The following is a 20661-nucleotide window of genomic DNA, read 5'->3' as shown; positions in this document are numbered from 1 at the left end:
GTTTTTCTGTGCAGTTAATTTGATGGAATATGTATAATATTTGTGAAATGTCCAATTATAAATGATATATTTTCTGTGGTTATTTCAAGATTTAATAAAAAGCACCTGATTTCTGACATTTAATAGCAGTATCGATCTTCTTTATTTCCTCAACATGGTAATGTTTTAGTAGAAATTTGCTTACATAAAGAAATTAGATATTATTTTCTCTATACCTATATTTGTCTAGAGGAATATATGAATTCTAACACAGCAAATGGAATGCATAAATCTGACTATATATGATTATAGGAATGGTATATTGAAATGAACAATTTCATTCATTGTTAACGAAAATGAAAAAAAATGAGATGGGGTATAATTGTCTATATGACAGCAACCCAGTTAAAAAAAATACTGTGTTACCTGATTGCTTCCATATTGGGCAACATTTCTGGTTTACTTCCTTTGTTTTGTGTTATCATCTCTGTTGTCTGTGTTCTACTGTGTTAACATTAAAATCCTTGAAAATTGCATGACAGAATCCAACCAAACATGCACAGATCCGTCTAAAGGACCTTTAAAGTAAAGCATCTATAGTTATGCCCTAACTTCTTGAATTTTATAGTTTTGGGGATTTCCTAATACCAAAACATGATTGTAGCAAATTTAACTTCTTTAAGTTTGTTAATCTTCAACTCTTTTTGCAGCAAATAATTTTTGCAAAGTGTCTATTGCAACAAATACCCAGTTTAATTAGAAGATTTTTGTTTAAGTTTTCACTGTAAAATCTTGAGGCATTTTATAAATAGTCGGGACCTCATCTTCATTAATTATACATGTACAATGTTGAAATGGTTTTATCCTTACAGACACAGTGGTTTTGTTCTGCTGTGATGAATATTTTATTGTTTCTTGATGAAAATCACAGACGTTTTGTGTTTAATTATTCATTCTAGTAATATAAAGTTATATATCTGTCTTCTGTTAACTTTGTTATTAGTCCATGTTCAGTTGAACTAAAAGTGGAAATGCAAATCCTGGGTAAAGTTTAAATGTTCAACTAAAGGGATTTTCTCAATAACACTGTAGGCAGAATTCGTCAAAAAAAAAATTCAAGTATCCATGAAAATTGGTACCCACAAACATTATGTTGAATCCAAAGTGTTACAGCATAAGTCTGTTTTATTTGGGCTATCATGACGTGCAATTGAGTAATGAATTTTCGGGAAAATGAAATATTTTATAGACTTATTTTTTATTATTATATTCTGTAGTTTATTTTTGTCTGAAACATTAGGACTTTTTGCTGCAATTTTAAAAATCCATTTATTCTTTTAAAATTAAATCTATAATGGTATAAAGTAGATAATGGATGGTTGTAAAAGTCACTTCATTTAGACAATGTTCTTTTTATAAAACAAAAAATGAAGATTAAGAAAACCTCAGGTTGAGCATCTGTCAGGATTGAGTTGACATTTGGGAATCTGTAGCAGAATTAAGGGCTGACGGCGGCTGACTCAGTCTTTACGTTATGTCTAGATATATTTATATGTAGGAGATTTAAGGGTCCAGCTGCATTGGTCAGGTAGAATATTCATTATAATGATCATTAGTAATTATAGGCTAATAGCTCCATATCATAAATGCTTGTCTAGACACTGTCAAATTAAATCAGAAGGATTTGGAAAACAAAGTATAGGAAAAGTGCCTGCATGAAATTCCATACAGATTCTCTAATTCATCAGTTGCAAATGAAAATTCATAGTTTTCCTTTGATAATTTTCATTTAAGAGACATTAATTTTCAAACCTTAAAATCCACAAAAACAGTTTAATTGAATAAGGTTTCGAGAAAGTTTGTAAGGTATGAAATCCCATGAACGAAGTATTGAATTACAGCTTATATAGGTACTTTATGTGTATTGTTCTTCTTTTAGTTAAGTATTTTTTTTTGGTGCTTCTGACCTATCTTTTGAGTTCAGTAATTTGGCAACTAATTATGACAGTTTGTTCTTATACATGTACTAGGAGTTGTGCTGTATTAACACCAAATTATCCCAGGTTAGGGGAGGATTAAGTGCTCACAACCATGTTAAACCCAACAACATTCTATATTGGCCAATCTCAAGCCATGGGCCTGTTACTCATTGTTAGTCTCTCTTGTTACCAAACAAAAAGCGAACACTGAAAATTTAGATTTCAACAGTGGATAAAATACATTTACATAGCTTTCTTTTCTCAATTTTCCATGATACAGATACCAAGATGATCTTTTTCTTTGTATAACACTTAGTAATTTTTGATAAGCTGTTGGCAAGACTAAACTCTGTAATTCACCAATTTCCTAATTATATATTGTTACACTGTAAATTGATCAGTTAATTAACTCTTACAGTTCTCATTTCAAATACATTAAAAAGTCAGGAAATTCCCATTCAATCTTGCAAGAATTGCTATATTCACAAGTTGAATTCAATTTACTTTCCATTTTTGGTGAAAATTTAATTTATTTCTTTTTTCCCTCATTTCATAAAATAAATTATTGGGGTTTATGACTGTTTAAACTCTATATTATGTAACATGTTTCTATTAGGACTATATATGGATAGGTTGTGCTACATATATGTTGTATAAGTGTTGAGTGCGGAGAAGTTATAATTCTTTATCTCAATATTTGATAGGCTGTAAGTGTACTATAAACCAGAGTAAGTATTAGTTGACATTAAGAGGAGAAATTTGTTCCTGTAGGATCAATTTATTTAGGTACAAAATGTATTCCAAGGTGTTTTGAAACTTTGATTTGAATCATTGTGTTACCTTATACAATTGAAGTGTATCATGGAAGTAGGTCATGTAGTTTGTTAAAAGTCTTGATGATATTTCAACATTCAGGCTATTTCTTGGTTTACTTTTACAAATTGTGACTTGGATGGAGAGTTGTCTCATTGGCACTCATATCACATCTTATATATTTCTTAAAACATTTCTTTAAAAAAGAAAAAGTAGCATATTAATAAGGAGTTGTGGTATGATTGCATGGCTATGACACAATTATCCACAAGAAACCAAGGAGTTGTGGTATGATTGCATGGCTATGAGACAATTATCAACAAGAAACCAAATATGTGGATGTAACTATGGGTCTTTATACAGCTTTCAACAAGGACAGTTTGTTCATAGTTCTGTGGTGAGCTGTCTTATTCCACTTTAAATAGCATGAACTATTTGCCACTGTACTTGCAGCAACCAACGAATCAATCAATTGTATTCCACTTAAAATAGTCTTGAATTACAGATTCAGTAGATACAGCCTTGTAATTTAGGATACAAGTCAAACAACATTGTAGAAAAATCAATTGTAATTTTATCATTAATCAAATTATTCTTTTTTAATTGTGGTAATTTTCCATGCTAGGTTTTCTTTTAATAATCTTCTTCTGATTGTTCTGTGTATTAATTTTTTGTACAATTATATTAAATTATCAATCTTGGAACTATATCACCATGCTTGAAAGATTTATTGATTTTTATGAAACATATTTATCTTAACAATGCCATTAATAAGTTTAGTATGCACCATAAATTTGGGTTTTTAAAGATTTTATACTGGTCAATAAAAAAATGTTTTATGATTGAGGGGATCTCATTGGGGTATTTTGATACAACGAGAATTATGTCAATAAACAATTGTAGCATCGGCAACGATTGTGTGTAATAAATATTAAAATTCTACACATTTTTGGCCTTATTTTTGTGAATAAAAGGATTGTTATGCAAAATTTTTCATTAAGGAATCAGCTACCAAGTAGCACACAAAAATCAAAAAAATAAACGTAATGTCTATTTGATGATAGATCTGTCTACAGGACATTTCAAGCTCTAAATCTGATTTTTTATTTAGCGTCATAATTTTATGTCTTTATTTGGCATGATATTTTTGTGATATCAAAAACAATTGAAACTTCAAATAAATGGATTTGAAAGGAAACTGACAATGTTATATACCTATCTGGTTGTGCCAAATTTCACAAAAGTCTTTTCCAACCAGAAGAACCCACTTCAGCTACAAATTAAGTAAAACCAGTTGTAACGAAAAATATCAGAGGGATTGATTTATTTGAAATGTTGATTTTTTATTTACTTTGATGCCAAAAAACTGATATGTATTAAAAATGGTTTATTGCTGCAATGATGAAGTTTGTTCCCTTTTGGAATTTCTACATGTCAATAAAGTCATTGTTTGTTGACCCTGAAATAATTGAGATGTGTATAAAAATCTTCTGTACAACAACTAAACTTTTAAGGTTCAATATTGTGTGAAGGTTTCATATGAGGCATTAACTGAGGGTATTATGATAGTAAGTTAAACACTGCTAGATGGTACTTAGTACTTTTATTGATGAACCCTATAGGAAATTTAGTTTCTTTAGAATTTGATAATTGATACACTAATATTTCCTATGAAAGACTCTAGAGAGATTCAGGCTGACATTTATTGACTATCTATCTATGTGAAATGATTATAGCCTTTAAAGGTTTGAATTAACAGTGACAGATGTTACCAAGTATTCAAAATAAGCTTAGGCCACCTCTTCTTTGTGTTTAATAGTATGTATTGCACAAATAAACATAATAGATAATAATTGATGAGTTAAGTTTATCTCTATTTTTTCTTTGCAGTTTGGTATGGATGCATTTGAAGAATGCATCAAGCTACTAAAAAAGATAGAAGGTAAATTGAAGCAGTTCAGTTCTCCAAGTGAAGATTTGTATATCCTGCTACATAGAATCACGTCCAGTTTAATCGAGACTTTGGCTCATCAGGACAACTTGTTTGAATCTTGGGCAGCCAACACAATGTCAAATGAAAAACCCACTGACCAGGACACCTTGGATACACAATTAGGCTGGAATAGTAGCCAAGACAGTTTGGTATCTACTGAGGTCAGCAGTGCAATGACAGAGAACAACAGTTTTATTGCTACACACAGTAGCTTGCAGAAGAACAGCAGTGGTGTTAATGACAATGACTACTCCTTACCCTCTGATGTCAGCTCATCTCCGGACATGGGGCTGGTACACAAACTTCATGAAGAACAGATAAGAAGGATGCACAGAAATTATTTAGAGGCTGTCATACAAGTTCATCATTCTCTCTTACAGGTAACTGACATTTGTTGTGATGTACTTAAAAAAATACTACAAAAAAAAATACTACAAAATTTCTTTCCGTCTCACAGGTTCAACTGGTTAGAACAAAAGGTCTAGTAATTTTAATCTGAAAGCCCATTAATGACAAGGCCAAGCGACTGGAAATGTACTTATTTTCATGGTTTGCACTTTAAAATGGGATACAGGCTTGAATGCATTGTTAAAAGGAATACAGCCTCTAACACTCAGATTATGCTATCTTTTAAAAAAATTCTTTTTGATAATGAAAGTATTATTGACTATGTTTATGAATATGCTTTAAGATTTCCCACTGTAAGTTAAATAACTATACATGCATTCATCCATCTATCAAAATAAATCGGGAAAAATCTCTACTGTAAAATCTGTGTATATTTTATTACATATATTTATAAAATGGATGTCAATTTTTTACATGACCTAAAAGGATTTATTTCATGCCCATATAAATGTATTAAATTCTGAAGAAGAAGCTGTTACCGTTTGTGATCTGATTGTACTTTTCATGACATATGTTGCTAATCGCCATTAAAATACAGAGTTAAATGATAATCATTGAATGCTTGTGGTATTTTACAGAGTCCTTCGTGGCCATTAAAACATGTTTACAGTCGTTTATTATTTTAAATAAGTTTCTATCTTCCTTTCATCAGTATATATTGATTAGTTGAAATCAAGTTAAAAATCTTTTTCTCAAGTTAATTTTGTCATCAATTTTTCCTTTGTAAGTATTGAGAGGGGATAATTATTCATGAAATCAATAGGCCACGATAGTTGCTTATACGTTGGCAAATTATTGCTGTTAATTGATAATCAACTCCCGGCAACAGTTGTTCTATTGTTTAGGTGTTTATATGCATCATTTAAAAGTTCCAGTTTGTGAAATTTATTAACATTCATTCATTTTCCGATCGGTTAAATTTTGATAAAAATCCCGTTCATGGTATTTGATGGAATATTTTATTTGTATTACATGAGAAATGTTTGTTTATCTGTTCAGTTGAGTAATTATTGGTTTATGTTGAATATTTGAAGTCCAGTACAATATCAATATGACAAAGAGAGTTTTCATCCAGGATTTTCCCAAGTATGGGAAGTATTACAAGTCCTATAGAAACAGCTTTCCAGGCATATTTAACATCAGACATTTTATCTTGATGAAGTTTTGTAGCTAAGAAATTTATATTGACATATTTCATTGGAAATTATTAAAAAGATAATCCAATAGTTGTTAGGATTGTAAAATTTGCAAAAGAATTCTAACTCATTAGCATATGGTATGTTTGAAACCTTTTTTGATTTTTTAAGTGTATGGAGTAAAAAGTATGAATAAACTTTCAATGTGTTTTCAGTATATAGCAGTTAAGTCAGCTATATATATACATGAAATATATAAAATAATTTTTTAGAACCTCGTGTAATTGCATGTTTTGCAACCCAAAGAAATTTTAATAGTGACATATTTGTTTTTTATTTGCAATTATGCTTTTATCCCTCTAAAAGTAGTGTTGTATACATTAGTTCAGCTTTAAAGTATAGGGTGCAAATTAGCAAGTGATATTGCACAATTATAATTTGTACAGAGATGGTTGTCCATATTATGTAGGTGACCGCACTCAATTGATGTGAGATATGTTACTTTATTATAGAGTGATGTAGAATTGACTCGGCACTGCCACAACAGATTACACAGGATATACGTTTTCAGTATAGATTTTGCATAATTGATTTGATGTGCTGGATAGCTTTGATGTATTTAGGGTAAAACACATTTCTCTTTGGTCTAGACTATGTCAATATTAAACAACAGTTTAATTTATTTCTTCTCGGAATAACCTCTAAGGTTTCATGTAATGATAGGAGTCAGATTTTAGTGTATCTTGGAAATAATGATTTATGTGAATCAAGGTTCAAATCATTTCAGGCTTGTCTATTGTTAATAAGAACAAGTTATTGTAGCACAAAGAAATAGAATATATATCAGTGGATGTTATTATTCTTTTTGGACCAATCAATAACTCGTTTGAAATACATGTAATGACTTGAAGTATTGGTTTCATATAGATTCCACAACTGCAACAAGTGTATTACGATATTTCTCCACTCAAGCGAGGCTTGCCGAGTTTTTTGAATAATTAAAATTTAATACATGAGTTACAGTGGTGGAATCGGTTTCTCTAATGATTTTTATCCTTCCTTTTCAAAGATTTGAGGAAAGTTGTGTACTTTTGATGTGACTTCATCAGGCATGGTTGCCTTTTTTCATGACGTCACAATAAGAACATTCAGAAGAAAACAAGAACATTGAACGTCACAATTAAATTTCAACCAATCAATTGCTGAGAACAGATTTTTCACTAGTGAGGAGAAATATTTTTCTCACACCGGTCAGGAAATGTGAAAATAGCACAAAAATTAGAGAAAATGATTTTCAAAATTTGAAAATATCAGATATATGACATCATTCATACTTGTACTTTTCAGAGGGAGATGACCTTCCACACATGCAGTGAAGGTGAACTGATCAAAACTTCAGAGTTCATTACAACAAAAGCTGTGAGATACAGACTCCATGATAGACCTGTGTTAGAAATCAGCCAATCAAAGATTGTTTTACCTCAGAAGATGGACCTAGTTCTTAAGAAGGAGAGTTTTGATAAGCTGAATGGAGATATATTTTTACCCAGTCAGAATTGTTATCAAGTTCATATGACAAAATATAACTTTAATCCATATTCCTATAATAGAGAAGAAAAAGATAAGGTGAGACTTCAAAAAAATAGATGATATATGTCAGTTAATCCAAGTTTTCTGTGGGTTTATGAAGCTTCTTTAAAATATTATTAAGACAAATTTAGGAAAAAAGGGAGATTATGCAGTAAAAAAGTATTTCTTTGATTAATTCAGCCTGAACCAAATATAACTTTACTTGTTTTTAATGTGTTCATTATTGTGAAGATAGAAATGCCACTCTAAAAGATAGACACTCAGGTAAATAATTTGTATGTAAGTCATCTGTTATTTAAACTTTATAATAAGCATAGCAAGTGACCCACTTTGCAGTCAAATTAGTTAGCATGTCCTTATCTGCATTTATACCTATTGGGAATAAAGATGAGGTTTCCTTGTATTACATTAAACACTAAAAACAGCATACTTAGACATTTTATCTAAAAATCCTGGGAAATAAAACGATAATCTCTTTCAAGCATGATATAAAGTTTCATTTTCAAATTGTGAATGAGAAAAAGTTTTAAATGAGAATTCTCATGAATTTAAAACTATTCAATTTTGCAAAGCCTTGCATTAATTCCCAATTAAACATTAGACTATTTGACGGATTTTAATCAAAATTTATAAATTAATCAAAATAAGATGATTGGAGATTGCGTAATATCAGACAATACAGACGATGTTAAGCTAATGAGACAATTTTTGAATGCATCGAGGAAGTGAAAATCAACTGAGCAAATAAAAGATTGAATAACTTCTAAATATAGCATGGACAGACACAAGGGAATATGCTTTACAGTTAGATGTAGTTTTAAGCTAGCTTATGAAGGACAAGATCAGAATATTTCTATACCTACAGATCATTCCAGAAATAAGAAATCCTTTTTCCTACTGGCATGAAGAACTTAACCACTTGAGTGTCTGGTCTTATGTTGTAGGAATATAAAAAAAAAAATGGTTTTGTCAAGCTTTAAATAAAACAAAAGTATATACATGATATATGAGCAAAAACTTTTGTTTAAATTCATCCCTAGTCGAAATTCATTAAGTAGATTTAGTTAGAATCAATTGAATTTTAGTTTGCAGAAGATTAAAATTCTTATATTTTGTGTTTTTCAGATTCAGTCAGAAGTCTGTTCAGTAAAAATTCTAACCTGTAATGGCAGTCAAGTTGATGTACAAAACCTCGCTGATGATAATATGGTCTATCTTGAGATTCCTAGAAAAACTGATAAGGTTGGTATATAAAACGATTGTTTACATCTACAAAGCACAATCTTATTTCTGTTAACTAAATGATTAAAATAGGATTATTATTGGTCCAGCTTTTCATTCTCTTAACAGACGTGAATCAAATATAAAAATGGCTATTTTAGGGTTGTATATAAGGCAACATTACATCAAACAAGAAACATTCATCAATGTAAGAATTCCCTGGTACTTTGATAATTTTTCCTAGACATATTGTCCTTATCTGTGGAATTCTATGGAGTATTAAGTTGTTTTCAATGGAATTCTTGTAAAATGGGAAATTTACTGATCTAAAAGATGTTCTTTATTTTATTAACTTCTGAAAGATGCTGAAAGGTCTTTTGTGCATCAGATGGAACTCTTTGCTGCATACATTCTTTCTTCACTTGATGTACTCTTTTAGTACATGAGAGATTGTAAGAAGAAATGGTCTCAAATTTAGTGGTTATACAATCACTAATAACTTTTCAAATTATACAATCAGTATTGCACTAATATCCTTTATATTGATTATAAATATAGAATAAGCATAGATTTTGTAATTACCACAAAGGTTCTGAACCTTTTTGTTTCGTCTATAGTAAAGGTTACTACTAGGATAAATGTCAGCTTCCTTCTATTATATCACCATTAAATGGAGATGTTAAGAGATTTGAGATGAAATCTCTGAACTCCAGTTACAATTGAAATCAGTCTAGAGAAGATTTAATTGTTTAAAAGCATGCAGTGATTGTATTGATTGTGAACTGACAAATCTGTTTTATTGCTGTCGTAGACACATAAATGTTGGAGCACACTTTAGTTGCTGAACCCATTTCAATTGAAAGACGTGTTTTCTAATTGTTGAGAAATTGAGATGGGCACTTTGTTTATATAACAACTTCCCATGTGACCTTATCTATGGCGGTTTATAGTGAAATACAAATATAGTAATGTCGGGTGACTCATAACAACATAATATCATCTGACAGTTTATTAAAGTTCGTGAAAGCTAATAGATCTCTAGAGTAACCTTCTCGTGTGCGGCAAATAGTGTTCTTATACTCGTAACGAAAAGCCTTGTGTTAAACTAAATATATCAGTGTCCTAGAGGAATACATTTTCATTTAGTATTTGTGAATTGCATGTAACTTTGTAAGCTTGCATACGTTTAACATGCTCAGAAGGTCCTCCAGTCGTAAATTTATCTACAGCAATCCGGTTGTAGCATCTCAAAGACAGCAATAAATCAATTGACAATTAGTTGCATACAAACTGATTTTTGATAGTCTCTTGATTTATTAATGCTTTATGTTTTACTTAAATTTGTCTTTTAAAAACTACTGATGGTTTCTGAGACATGGCTGAAAAAAACCTAAAATAAGAGATTAACATTTGATACTTTTTTTTTTCTGTTGGATGAAAACTTAATTCAGTTTCAGTTAGCTTTTGAAATGTACCCATTATATTTTTCCCAATAGCTGTAAATAGTATTGAAAAATTGCTAATAGAACTAGTTGTTTTGCCTTTTTTAATAATAAATAATATCTCTAGTCATATTCAAATTGAATTATTATCAAGTTACATTAATTAGGAACTTTATATTAGAATAACTTTGTTTAATGAAACAAATATGATTAATCTATATGTAAGGATGTATGGGAAATTTACATTTAAAAATATTGAATTTGAAGAAAAGAAAACTGTTACATTATAAGTATTGGGTAATTACTTACAAATGGAATAGAGATTAGTTTTATATTTAATGTAAGAAGAAATTGAATAATCCCTGATATTGATCTGAATAAATAAGCTTAATGTAACTGTAGTGAAAATAAGAAGAAAAAACCTTTTTAAATTGCCAGATTTATGGGAGATCACTCTTTCTTAAAAAGAAACTAAATTGTACGAGTTTCTTTCTTGCAGAGTTAACATATGGTGGTGGTGGTGGTGGTGGTGGGGGGGGGGGGGGGGGGGGGGGGGGGGGGTAAGTTATCCCCCCTTTTCACCCTTCTTTTATCTAAATACTTTCCAAACCACAATCCCATGTTTACTCTTTGTTATTAGTACATTTTACCCCTTAAAGTTCTTGATGTATTGGGTATCATATTGACAATTATAATTGATTAATGTTGTTCATTAATTCTTGTCATTGTTTACCTTAAACACAGATGTGCTGTTATCATCCTGTGTCAATATTTGGTTAAAAACGATTCAGATTTAATCCACAATTAATATTTTATTAATCAATTATTGATCCTTAAATGTAGAAAAGTAAGGTAGAGCCTTAAAAAAAATATAGTGAAGAAAATCTGCAGTGAAATATTCCTCTGATTCTGTTAGGATGATGATATTTGTTCTGTTGGATTTATAAGGCTAAGAAGGAGGTTGGATGAAATCTTCATCAATATGATCTCATCAAATGTTGTTTGTTTCAGATACCATATTACACCAATAACTCAAACTAGATACCCAGTCCAAGTATAGAATTTCAAAAATATTGAATAATTGTATTTCAGCGAGTGCATTGTCCTAAAAGAAATTCCTTGCAGTGTACATTGAATATCTTGGTATCTACTTGTGTTTCATAGACATACAGCACATCTGTTCTATAAAAGGAACTCTTATTACTGTGACTTGACTATTAGTGTTGCTCTCCACCTATTGCAGGCTTTAAGATTACAACAGACATAATAAAGACAACCTTCAGTGACCATGCTAACATGTTATTCCAAAATTTATGTAAAGTCTGAATTTTATGACTGTTAGTCATCATAACTACATAATTAAGTCTTGTTGTAATTTAGGAAAAAGCTTTGATTGGACTGGTTTCTATGATATCTATCAGTTTACTTGTAACAATTGTGCATGGTGACTTTGTTGTTATGTTTAATTACTTAGGCAGATACATAACTACAGAATTTATGTTGTTTGTTGTCCACAGAGTATGCCTTTTTATTTAAGGAACAAAACTCTTGATTGTAATTAAAGTCAAACTGTTCTCAAGTGCATTTATATTGTTTCCAATTAAAAAAAGTCTTTTATTGGACCTCTTTAAGATAAAATCAGTGTGCACTTACTGACACAACACATACAATAGTTGCACTGATTGTGTCCCCCAGCATCAGACTTCCATTTCAAAGATAGATGCTGGGCTTATTTGAAATGATTTAGTGTCTAGCAGCTACCGATATGTTGACAATAATGGATATTCGATCATTTGAAGTTTTTTTTAACTTCATAACAAAGATAGCATTTATTGAAGATTGAAAAGAGATCACAATATCAAGAATGTAAAGTTTCTTGAAAAAAAAAATCTAAACTAGTTTAAAAACAAGAATGTCTCCATAGTACACGGATGCCCCACTCACACTATCATTTTCTATATTCAGTGGACCGTGAAATTGGGGTCAAAATTATAATTTGGAATTATAATTAGAAAGATCATATCATAGGGAACATGTGTACTAAGTTTCAAGTTGATGTAACTTTAACCTGAACTTCGCACTATCATTTTCTATGTTCAGTGGACCATGAAATTGGGGTCAAAACTATAATTTGGCATTAAAATTAGAAAGATCATATCATGGGGAACATGTGTACTAAGTTTCAAGTTGATTGGACTTCAACTTTATCAAAAACTACCTTGACCAAAAACTTTAACCTGAACTTCGCACTATCATTTTCTATGTTCAGTGGACCATGAAATTGGGGTCAAAACTATAATTTGGCATTAAAATTAGAAAGATCATATCATGGGGAACATGTGTACTAAGTTTCAAGTTGATTGGACTTCAACTTCTTCAAAAACTACCTTGACCAAAAACTTTAACCTGAAGCGAACAGACGGACGGACGCACGGACGGACGCACAGACGGACACACTGACAAACGGAGGCACAGACCAGAAAACATAATGCCCCTCTACTATCGTAGGTGGGGCATAAAAAAAAAAGAAAATTCAGTATTCATGTCCATATTAGGTAGAATTTTTTTAACATTTAAGTTTTTCTATTTTCAGATAGATATGGTTAGTTCTCACCAATTGGAGAAGTCAGTAATGAATATACATAGCTTTAATGTGAGCCTCTCAGATCGAAATAACTCCTTAAATCTAGATGTAGAGTTGGTTCCAGTTACAGAGGGCAGACTGTTTACTATTGCAGTTTTAATCAAGTAAGTATATTCAGGTTGGTTATAAAAAATAAACTGATAACAACATCGACTCTATATGTTATGACAAGAAATCAGGTTAGATTTTCATTCTTAAAATATACCAACTAGAAGATAAAAAAAAAGCTCATGCACTGAATTTGCTTTTTTAAAGAATATAATTTTGTTCATACAAGTTTGTTAAGGAGTACACTCTTTGAAATACAAGAAAGCCCATGTCATAAAGTTCGTTTTGTGATATACATTTGGGAATACCATTACTGAAATTACCCACCTTTCATGAAATTATTCTCAGAGATAGAGTTTGCATGACAAGAATAAATTTATCTTCCCACATTAAATCCTGCCACAATCAATTACTATCAAATGTAGTACCAAAATAGTATTTTTTAAAGAGCAACATTGTTTTTTCCAGCATTTCTGTTATGTAAAAAAAATATTATCTGCAATTCATTTTTAAATCTTTCCTGATAATAGCTTGTTTAAAAGATTTGACTTTTTTTGTTTGTATGATACATAATGCTTATGAAGAAAGCTGACTTGTTTTATTTCTGTTCCCTAAAAGTTCACTTAAACTTCACAGTAATTCCATTGTACTTTTGTCAGCCTCCATGTTTGTGACTGCACAATATTGCATGCAGCATTACACCCAATCATCAATATGAAAACAAAGAATATGGATTTCATTCCTGACGTAATTGAGTAATTGAATTGACGTAAAATTGACCTATTAACGTTTTAATTATAAAAACTGTAAAATTGAGTGATGATATAATTGGTGTCAAAACCAAATTTTATGATTAAAGATAGTAAAAGGTTTATTTTTAGTCATTTTCTATAATTACAACAAAAACAGTAATTTCCAAAATTGATGGCTTAGTGTTTTTTTATGCAAGAATAAGAAAATTGAAAATAACTCCTTAATGGGTGTTTGTAGCTTGATTGTACATTAAAAAACAATTATTTTGACGAGTAAAACTTTTCCAGGCCATTGTTAGTATTTTATAGCTACAACATTATGATATGTTGTAAGGTAAAAAAAAAAAATTGAAGATAATTGTGAAAATCTGTTTCATCACAAATGAGTAACATACAGTTAAAGCACTTTCCCTTTTCATTTGAGTTCCTTTTAACTTGTAATCTGATGTATAATTCAGCTTTCTATTCTTTGATCAGATTGATTGCTAACATTAATACAAAGTAATTTCATCAGCATGTTTTCTCTGTTACTAAGACAATATCTCCTTCAGAAGATAAACTGGTATTTTGTTGAAATAAAGCATTAATCAGTCAATACCTTAGTGGCAATTTTAAATGATAAAAATTATAGGAATATTCTTGCAATCTCAAAATTCTCTTTGAGGTTTATGTATAGGTAATACTATCTGCATTTATTTTACCAATAAAGAATAATTATCAACAATACATTGTTAAGTCTAAAGATTCTTTTTTTCTGCTGTCTTGGTTTGTTCACCATGGTCACTGGTTCCCTGTTTATTGATTGTACTGTTTAATTGATTTCTTCTATTTTTCTGCTCTCTTGGTTGGTTTGTTCAAGATGGTCACCAGTGCCCTGTTTTATTGATTGGACTGTTTAATTGATTTCTTCTATTTTTTTGCTCTCTTGGTTGGTTTGTTCAAGATGGTCACCAGTGCCCTGTTTTATTGTTTGTACTGTTTAATTGATTTCTTCTATTTTTCTGCTGTCTTGGTTGGTTTGTTCAAGATGGTCACCAGTGCCCTGTTTTATTGTTTGTACTGTTTAATTGATTTCTTCTATTTTTCTGCTGTCTTGGTTGGTTTGTTCAAGATGGTCACCAGTGCCCTGTTTTATTGATTGGACTGTTTAATTGATTTCTTCCAGTTTTTTGCTGTCTTGGTTGGTTTGTTCAAGATGGTCACCAGTGCCCTGTTTTATTGATTGGACTGTTTAATTGATTTCTTCCAGTTTTTTGCTGTCTTGGTTGGTTTGTTCAAGATGGTCACCAGTGCCCTGTTTTATTGATTGGACTGTTTAATTGATTTCTTCCAGTTTTTTGCTGTCTTGGTTGGTTTGTTCAAGATGGTCACCAGTGCCCTGTTTTATTGATTGGACTGTTTAATTGATTTCTTCCAGTTTTTTGCTGTCTTGGTTGGTTTGTTCACATGATATCATAGTTCTGTCATATAGCTTTCATCTAATAATCCAAGGTTAATCTTTCCAATTTCATCTGAACATTCAACTTATGGCTTATTGTATATTGGTGTTTGAGTATTAGTTGTGGTTACATTTTTAGAATAACAAAATTATTCTGTAATGTATTATTACCTGAAAACTAATGCAAGCCAATTTGCATAGACTTTTCATCCACATTAAGTTCTCGGCTTTAATGTTTAAAATCACTTATTACTAAAGAACTAAAAGCTTATGTAAATGTATTATGAAAGAAAATTGTTTACTGTTTCATAAAATGATTACATGTAAATGTTTTCCAATTATGAAGTATACCAGTAATAAAAATTGATGGTCCCACTTTGCCATGCAAATGTGAAAAAAAAGAATGGTAATGAATCTGTGAATAAAATCTGAGGAAGAATATATGTTTAGTTTTCTAGTTACACATGATTTGTGATATAGTGTTGGAAAAGAAATATTTCATAGAATTGCATTGATTCTGTATGATATGGTATATGATTTTGTATGGAACAAAATTTATAACATTTCATTGATTGTAGCATCTCCTTACAACTCCATGATGTACTCGCCATATGATTGTCTCTTAACTTACAAATAGTTATTTTCAATTGGTTATTTTTTATCAGAGCAGAACTGTTTGTTGAGGTTATTTGTCTGTATATGGAACATGGTGATAGTCAGGAGTCTAGGACTAGGAAACAAACAAAGAATATTCAAATGTTGAAAAGGCAAGTGGAGATTGCTGATGAGTCAAAGACTTTGAAGGTTATGTTGTGTGTCTGTCTTCAAGATAGAATAGACTATTTTGTTCTGAGAGCTGTTGGAGAAAGTTATCATTTATTAACCTTATGATTTCAATGATTGCTGTTGTTGTGTCATTACAATTGTTAGTTGGGTATGCCTGAAATTTTCGCTCAGACCTGTCTTAATCCCAAGGTGAGCAAAGTTTCAGGTGTATTTAATTGACAAATTTACTTCACCTGAAATTGATGGATGCTGTTCTAGATCTCAATCAACATGTTTTACAAATGTTTGTTTTCATTGTTATGAAGGATTTGTTACAGTTCTTTTGTGTCCCTCAGCTTGGTATCCCTGTGTGCTACAGTAATGTTTTTGTTTGGAAGGTAATGGTTGATAGTTTTCACTTTTCTGTATTGGTTTTTCTAAGATCCATTCACCAACTAAATGTTTTCTACAATTCATTCCGAGTATTGTGTTATAAAGAAGTAATTTTGATTGAGCATGCAGATATAATAGGAAAACATTTAAGTTAATTTGAATATAAAACAGAATTGTTCCATTGTCAAGCTCTGATTGATCCTGGAATTCCTCAAGAAACCCAGCCTTTTGATCGATTTAGAGGTTACCAATTATATTAATAAAAGCTTTTTATCTCTCTTCTCTTTGGGAAATAAAATGTATCTATAAGAATATGATATAAATCCTCAAGGCAATAATATTAATCATTCAGCAGGGTTATATGGGGAAGGAATCAATTGCTTATTAATTGTGTCTTGTTAAAGAAATGTCCCCAGATTTATATCTCTGTTGATTAATTGTAAGGTGTGATAACCTTCCCTGCAGGACAGTCAAGGAGGGTCAGAGTAGGGTAATTTATTTTAATAAAGGAATGTTCTTAGATCTGTTTGTTTATTGATTAATTGTGATATATGGTAGTCTTAACTACTGGACATTCATTTTATCTAGTCTTTATTTGGTAGTCATTGGAAGGTAAAATCATTAAAGATTTAATTCAGTTAGTGGACTCTACTCTTTTATTCACGGTTAAAATTATTCTGTTTGAGCCATCAAGTAGTCTATTTGAAAGGTTTACTATTTTTTTAATTAATACCTGTTATTTCTATTAGTTTTCTATATAGTTCTGTAACACTGAAATTTATGTGGTGATTTTATATTGTGACTGAATAGGTGAAGACAAATGAAATCAATGTGTTTTAAATTTTGATTACATGAATTGTCAGTAACCTATACTCAAGTCAAAATAATTGATCTTACATTTTTGTCCATTGCTCTACAATTGCAATGCTAAATGCAAGCAAAAATTTCAAAACTTAAAGTAGGGGAATTGTCAACTAATATGTGAATTGATCTGAGTTGGTTGAACTTTTCTTTTCAGTTATAACACACCACCCACTCCAAGTCAGTATATAAAGAGAGAGGAAATACAAGGCAATCATTTACAGATATTCCTTCCATCTGGATATTTAAATTGTAAGTTATTGCAAAATTTATTGTTTTTACAGTTATATGATTGCAGACCTTTGTTACAAAATATTTACCTAACACTTTCATAAAAACTGGTTTCAATTCCATTATATACTTCATTAGAATATTTAAAAAGTCTGTGGGCCAACTCCGACATTTTGTAATGAAGGGCACGTGAAAGCTTTCCCATTAGTTTACCCTGTTATTTGTGGACTTTTAAAAAAACATCTATACTTACTAACTGATATTAACTTGATGTTGTTTTTGTTCAAGTCAAAGTGACTTCTGTTTTCCCCTCTTGAAATTTTATCAAAATCAAAGATGATTAAATAGAGTGTTTATTGCTGTTTTCCTAGGCAACATTGATGAGTAGGGTCATGAGGTCATCAATTTTGTTTTTTACTTGACTGAGAAAAACCCATTTAACTCAAGTAGCGTGATAAAGAAAATTATCATACTGTGATCTAGTAAACTTCAGAAAATAGAGTGAATAGAATTTGCTGAATGTTTGATGTTTATCAATATTAATTTTTACTGAGAAACTGTTATCTTATTTTGTGTGAATATATTTATTATACAGGACAATACTAACTTGCACTGCACGATGAAAGCATGTAGAATTAGTGACAAGTAATAAGCATGTATGTGTGGCTAGAGCTGGTAGACTTCAACCGTCAGATGCAGAGATAATACAGAGATCAAGAGCAGAGCCAGCAGAAATGTGTAAACAAATTTAACAGATTTTTCTGACAAATTTACAATTGATATAATGATAGAACTCATAAGTCCTTCAAATTTGAAAAACTCACTATACCAAAAGTTCATCAGTTTATCAGTTGTGGCCATTCCAAATCCTGAATTTGAGCTTTGGTAGATGAGCCTGACATCCAGTATGATTTGACCAGAAATAGATAAGACTGATAATGTTGCATACATTTTATCAGAATAAGGGAAAAATCGTTCTTTGTCATTTCTGACATATCCAAAACTCTTTCATTCATATAAAAATTTAATTGGTAAAATCTGTCAAATATTCAGTTAGACAAATTAATAGAAAACAAATAAAATCCTGATTTAATATAGGATATAATTAATTTGTCAGAAAAGTCTGTTGCATAGAATAAATAATTTGATGAATCCTGAGTTTGATGGATTATTTATTAATTAATTATCAAGGTGAGTAAATTACAGGTAAGTGTCACAGATTGCAAACAGTTTTACAGCCATATCAATCTTTGTCAGCATGTCCAAGCTGCATTTAGATGAAGTTTAAAATAAATTGAGTTCATTTTTGGCATACAAAACTGAACCTGTTTAGTCACCAGCCACTTTGGCTGAGCCAGTCGTCATTTCTGTTTAGCCAGCACCATCAGCAATTTGTTTTTTGATAGCATCAGCACATCTTTGTCCATGGAGAGGATTTGACTATTGACTGCATTGACTTTTTTTTAAAGATACAATAGCAGTATTTCAAATGAGTTTGATGATAATTTTTGCTAGGAGTTTTGTCAAGTAAACATTTATTCAAGACTATAAAACTGACAAAATTATCTGACATTGGAACAGACTTCTGACCTCATAAAGGAAATTTAGTATAATTATATGTTCCATGACAAGAAAGGCTCATTTTATATTTTATTGAAATTAAATAACTCAATTTGATTTCAAGCAATATTCAATTCTCACAAATTGTTTAACTAATTATTCTAGTGGCAAAAAGGATAAATTCCTCAAAAATTTTGCATCTAAACATTTTGAATTTTCTGTTGTTGAACATCAGACTTTGTCAAGCTTTGGATTGGATTTGTATTTGAAAAAAAAGACTAATTTAATTGAAACATGAAGTGTTTATTATTTTTTGGAAGAAATCATAAATCTCCCAAATTTGAATTGTTGATTTTTTTTTAACCTATGAAGGGTAGGCCAATCTATTAATGCATTTTTCATATAACACCAAGTGATACAAGAGTGATACAAGAGTGATACAAGAGTGATACAAAAATAAGATACAGACCACAATCTTAAGAGAATAAGATAGCTACCGATATATATCATTCAAGAGGGAATTATAAAGACCACAAATACATTTTAATAAAAAATAAACACAATGTGATTTTTCGTTTGTCATTTCTTCCTTGGGAATTAGTTTGTATTAGGCAACAATTATCAATAAATATGAGAGGAGATTTATAAAATGAATAATACGATGATTATGTATAGTCTCCTTGTTTTCTGTAACTATGAAGATAATTATACTCATACTAAAGATGTATTAGATTGCTGGTCATCAGAGGTTATCTAGACCCATTTCTTTTTAGACATTTAATTATAGTTGATATGATAGGTCATTGACCCAGGTCAGAAAATATCGGTGGGAAAACTGTTTAGTCTAGTTTAATAGCTCAATGTAAACCTTTTCTGACATAAGATTACTTTCTTACATAGGTTATAGTGCCCAATCTTTTTTTCTCCAAATAGTTGTTTGGGTTTTATGTTAAACAAAAATTGTATTTTAAAGAAATTGCAGAGAGAATATGAATTTGTGATCAATTCTCACACTCGACTGATTTCTATAAACCCTTTTATACACATTTAAAAAAGAATGACTAATTTACAATTTCTTAATGGGATGTTCACAGTACAACCTTTCTATCATTTTATACATACCAAGCAAAAAGTAAAAAAATAGTTATCTTCAGATGGGTTAACATTTGGAGGGGCTTCCACTCTTAATTTACATGGTCAATGCAAGGATTGAAATGGCATTGTTTGGTAATGTCCACATAAACTGTGTGCAATCTGTTTGATTGTTGAATTTTATTTTGTTTTTTTCATTGTTGAATATATTAAAAATAAAATATAACCAAATGGTTTATTTGTTTGTTGTTTGTACTAACCTGTTTGAAACGTGCATGGTTTTGTGAATAGAATGCAAGCAGTGTCATCAGATCTC

General features: G+C 30.5%; 1 protein-coding gene across 1 annotated transcript in view; it reads left to right on the top strand.

The window, feature by feature from the left end:
- LOC139511735 (polycystin-1-like protein 1) overlaps positions 1-20661 on the top strand; it is a gene marked incomplete in the record, with an annotated part of 223869 nt that overhangs the window by 157640 nt on the left and 45568 nt on the right. Inside the window, 5 exon segments of the mRNA XM_071298777.1 lie at positions 4662-5144; positions 7656-7934; positions 9024-9140; positions 13155-13309; positions 17620-17714. Of these exon segments, the coding sequence (XP_071154878.1) occupies positions 4662-5144; positions 7656-7934; positions 9024-9140; positions 13155-13309; positions 17620-17714 (1129 nt within the window).

Source organism: Mytilus edulis, chromosome 2 (genome assembly GCF_963676685.1).
Source record: "Mytilus edulis chromosome 2, xbMytEdul2.2, whole genome shotgun sequence".
Taxonomy (NCBI): Eukaryota; Metazoa; Mollusca; class Bivalvia; order Mytilida; family Mytilidae; genus Mytilus; species Mytilus edulis.
The sequence above is the reverse complement of the archived record's forward strand: the minus strand, read 5'-3'. Positions and strand labels throughout refer to the sequence as shown.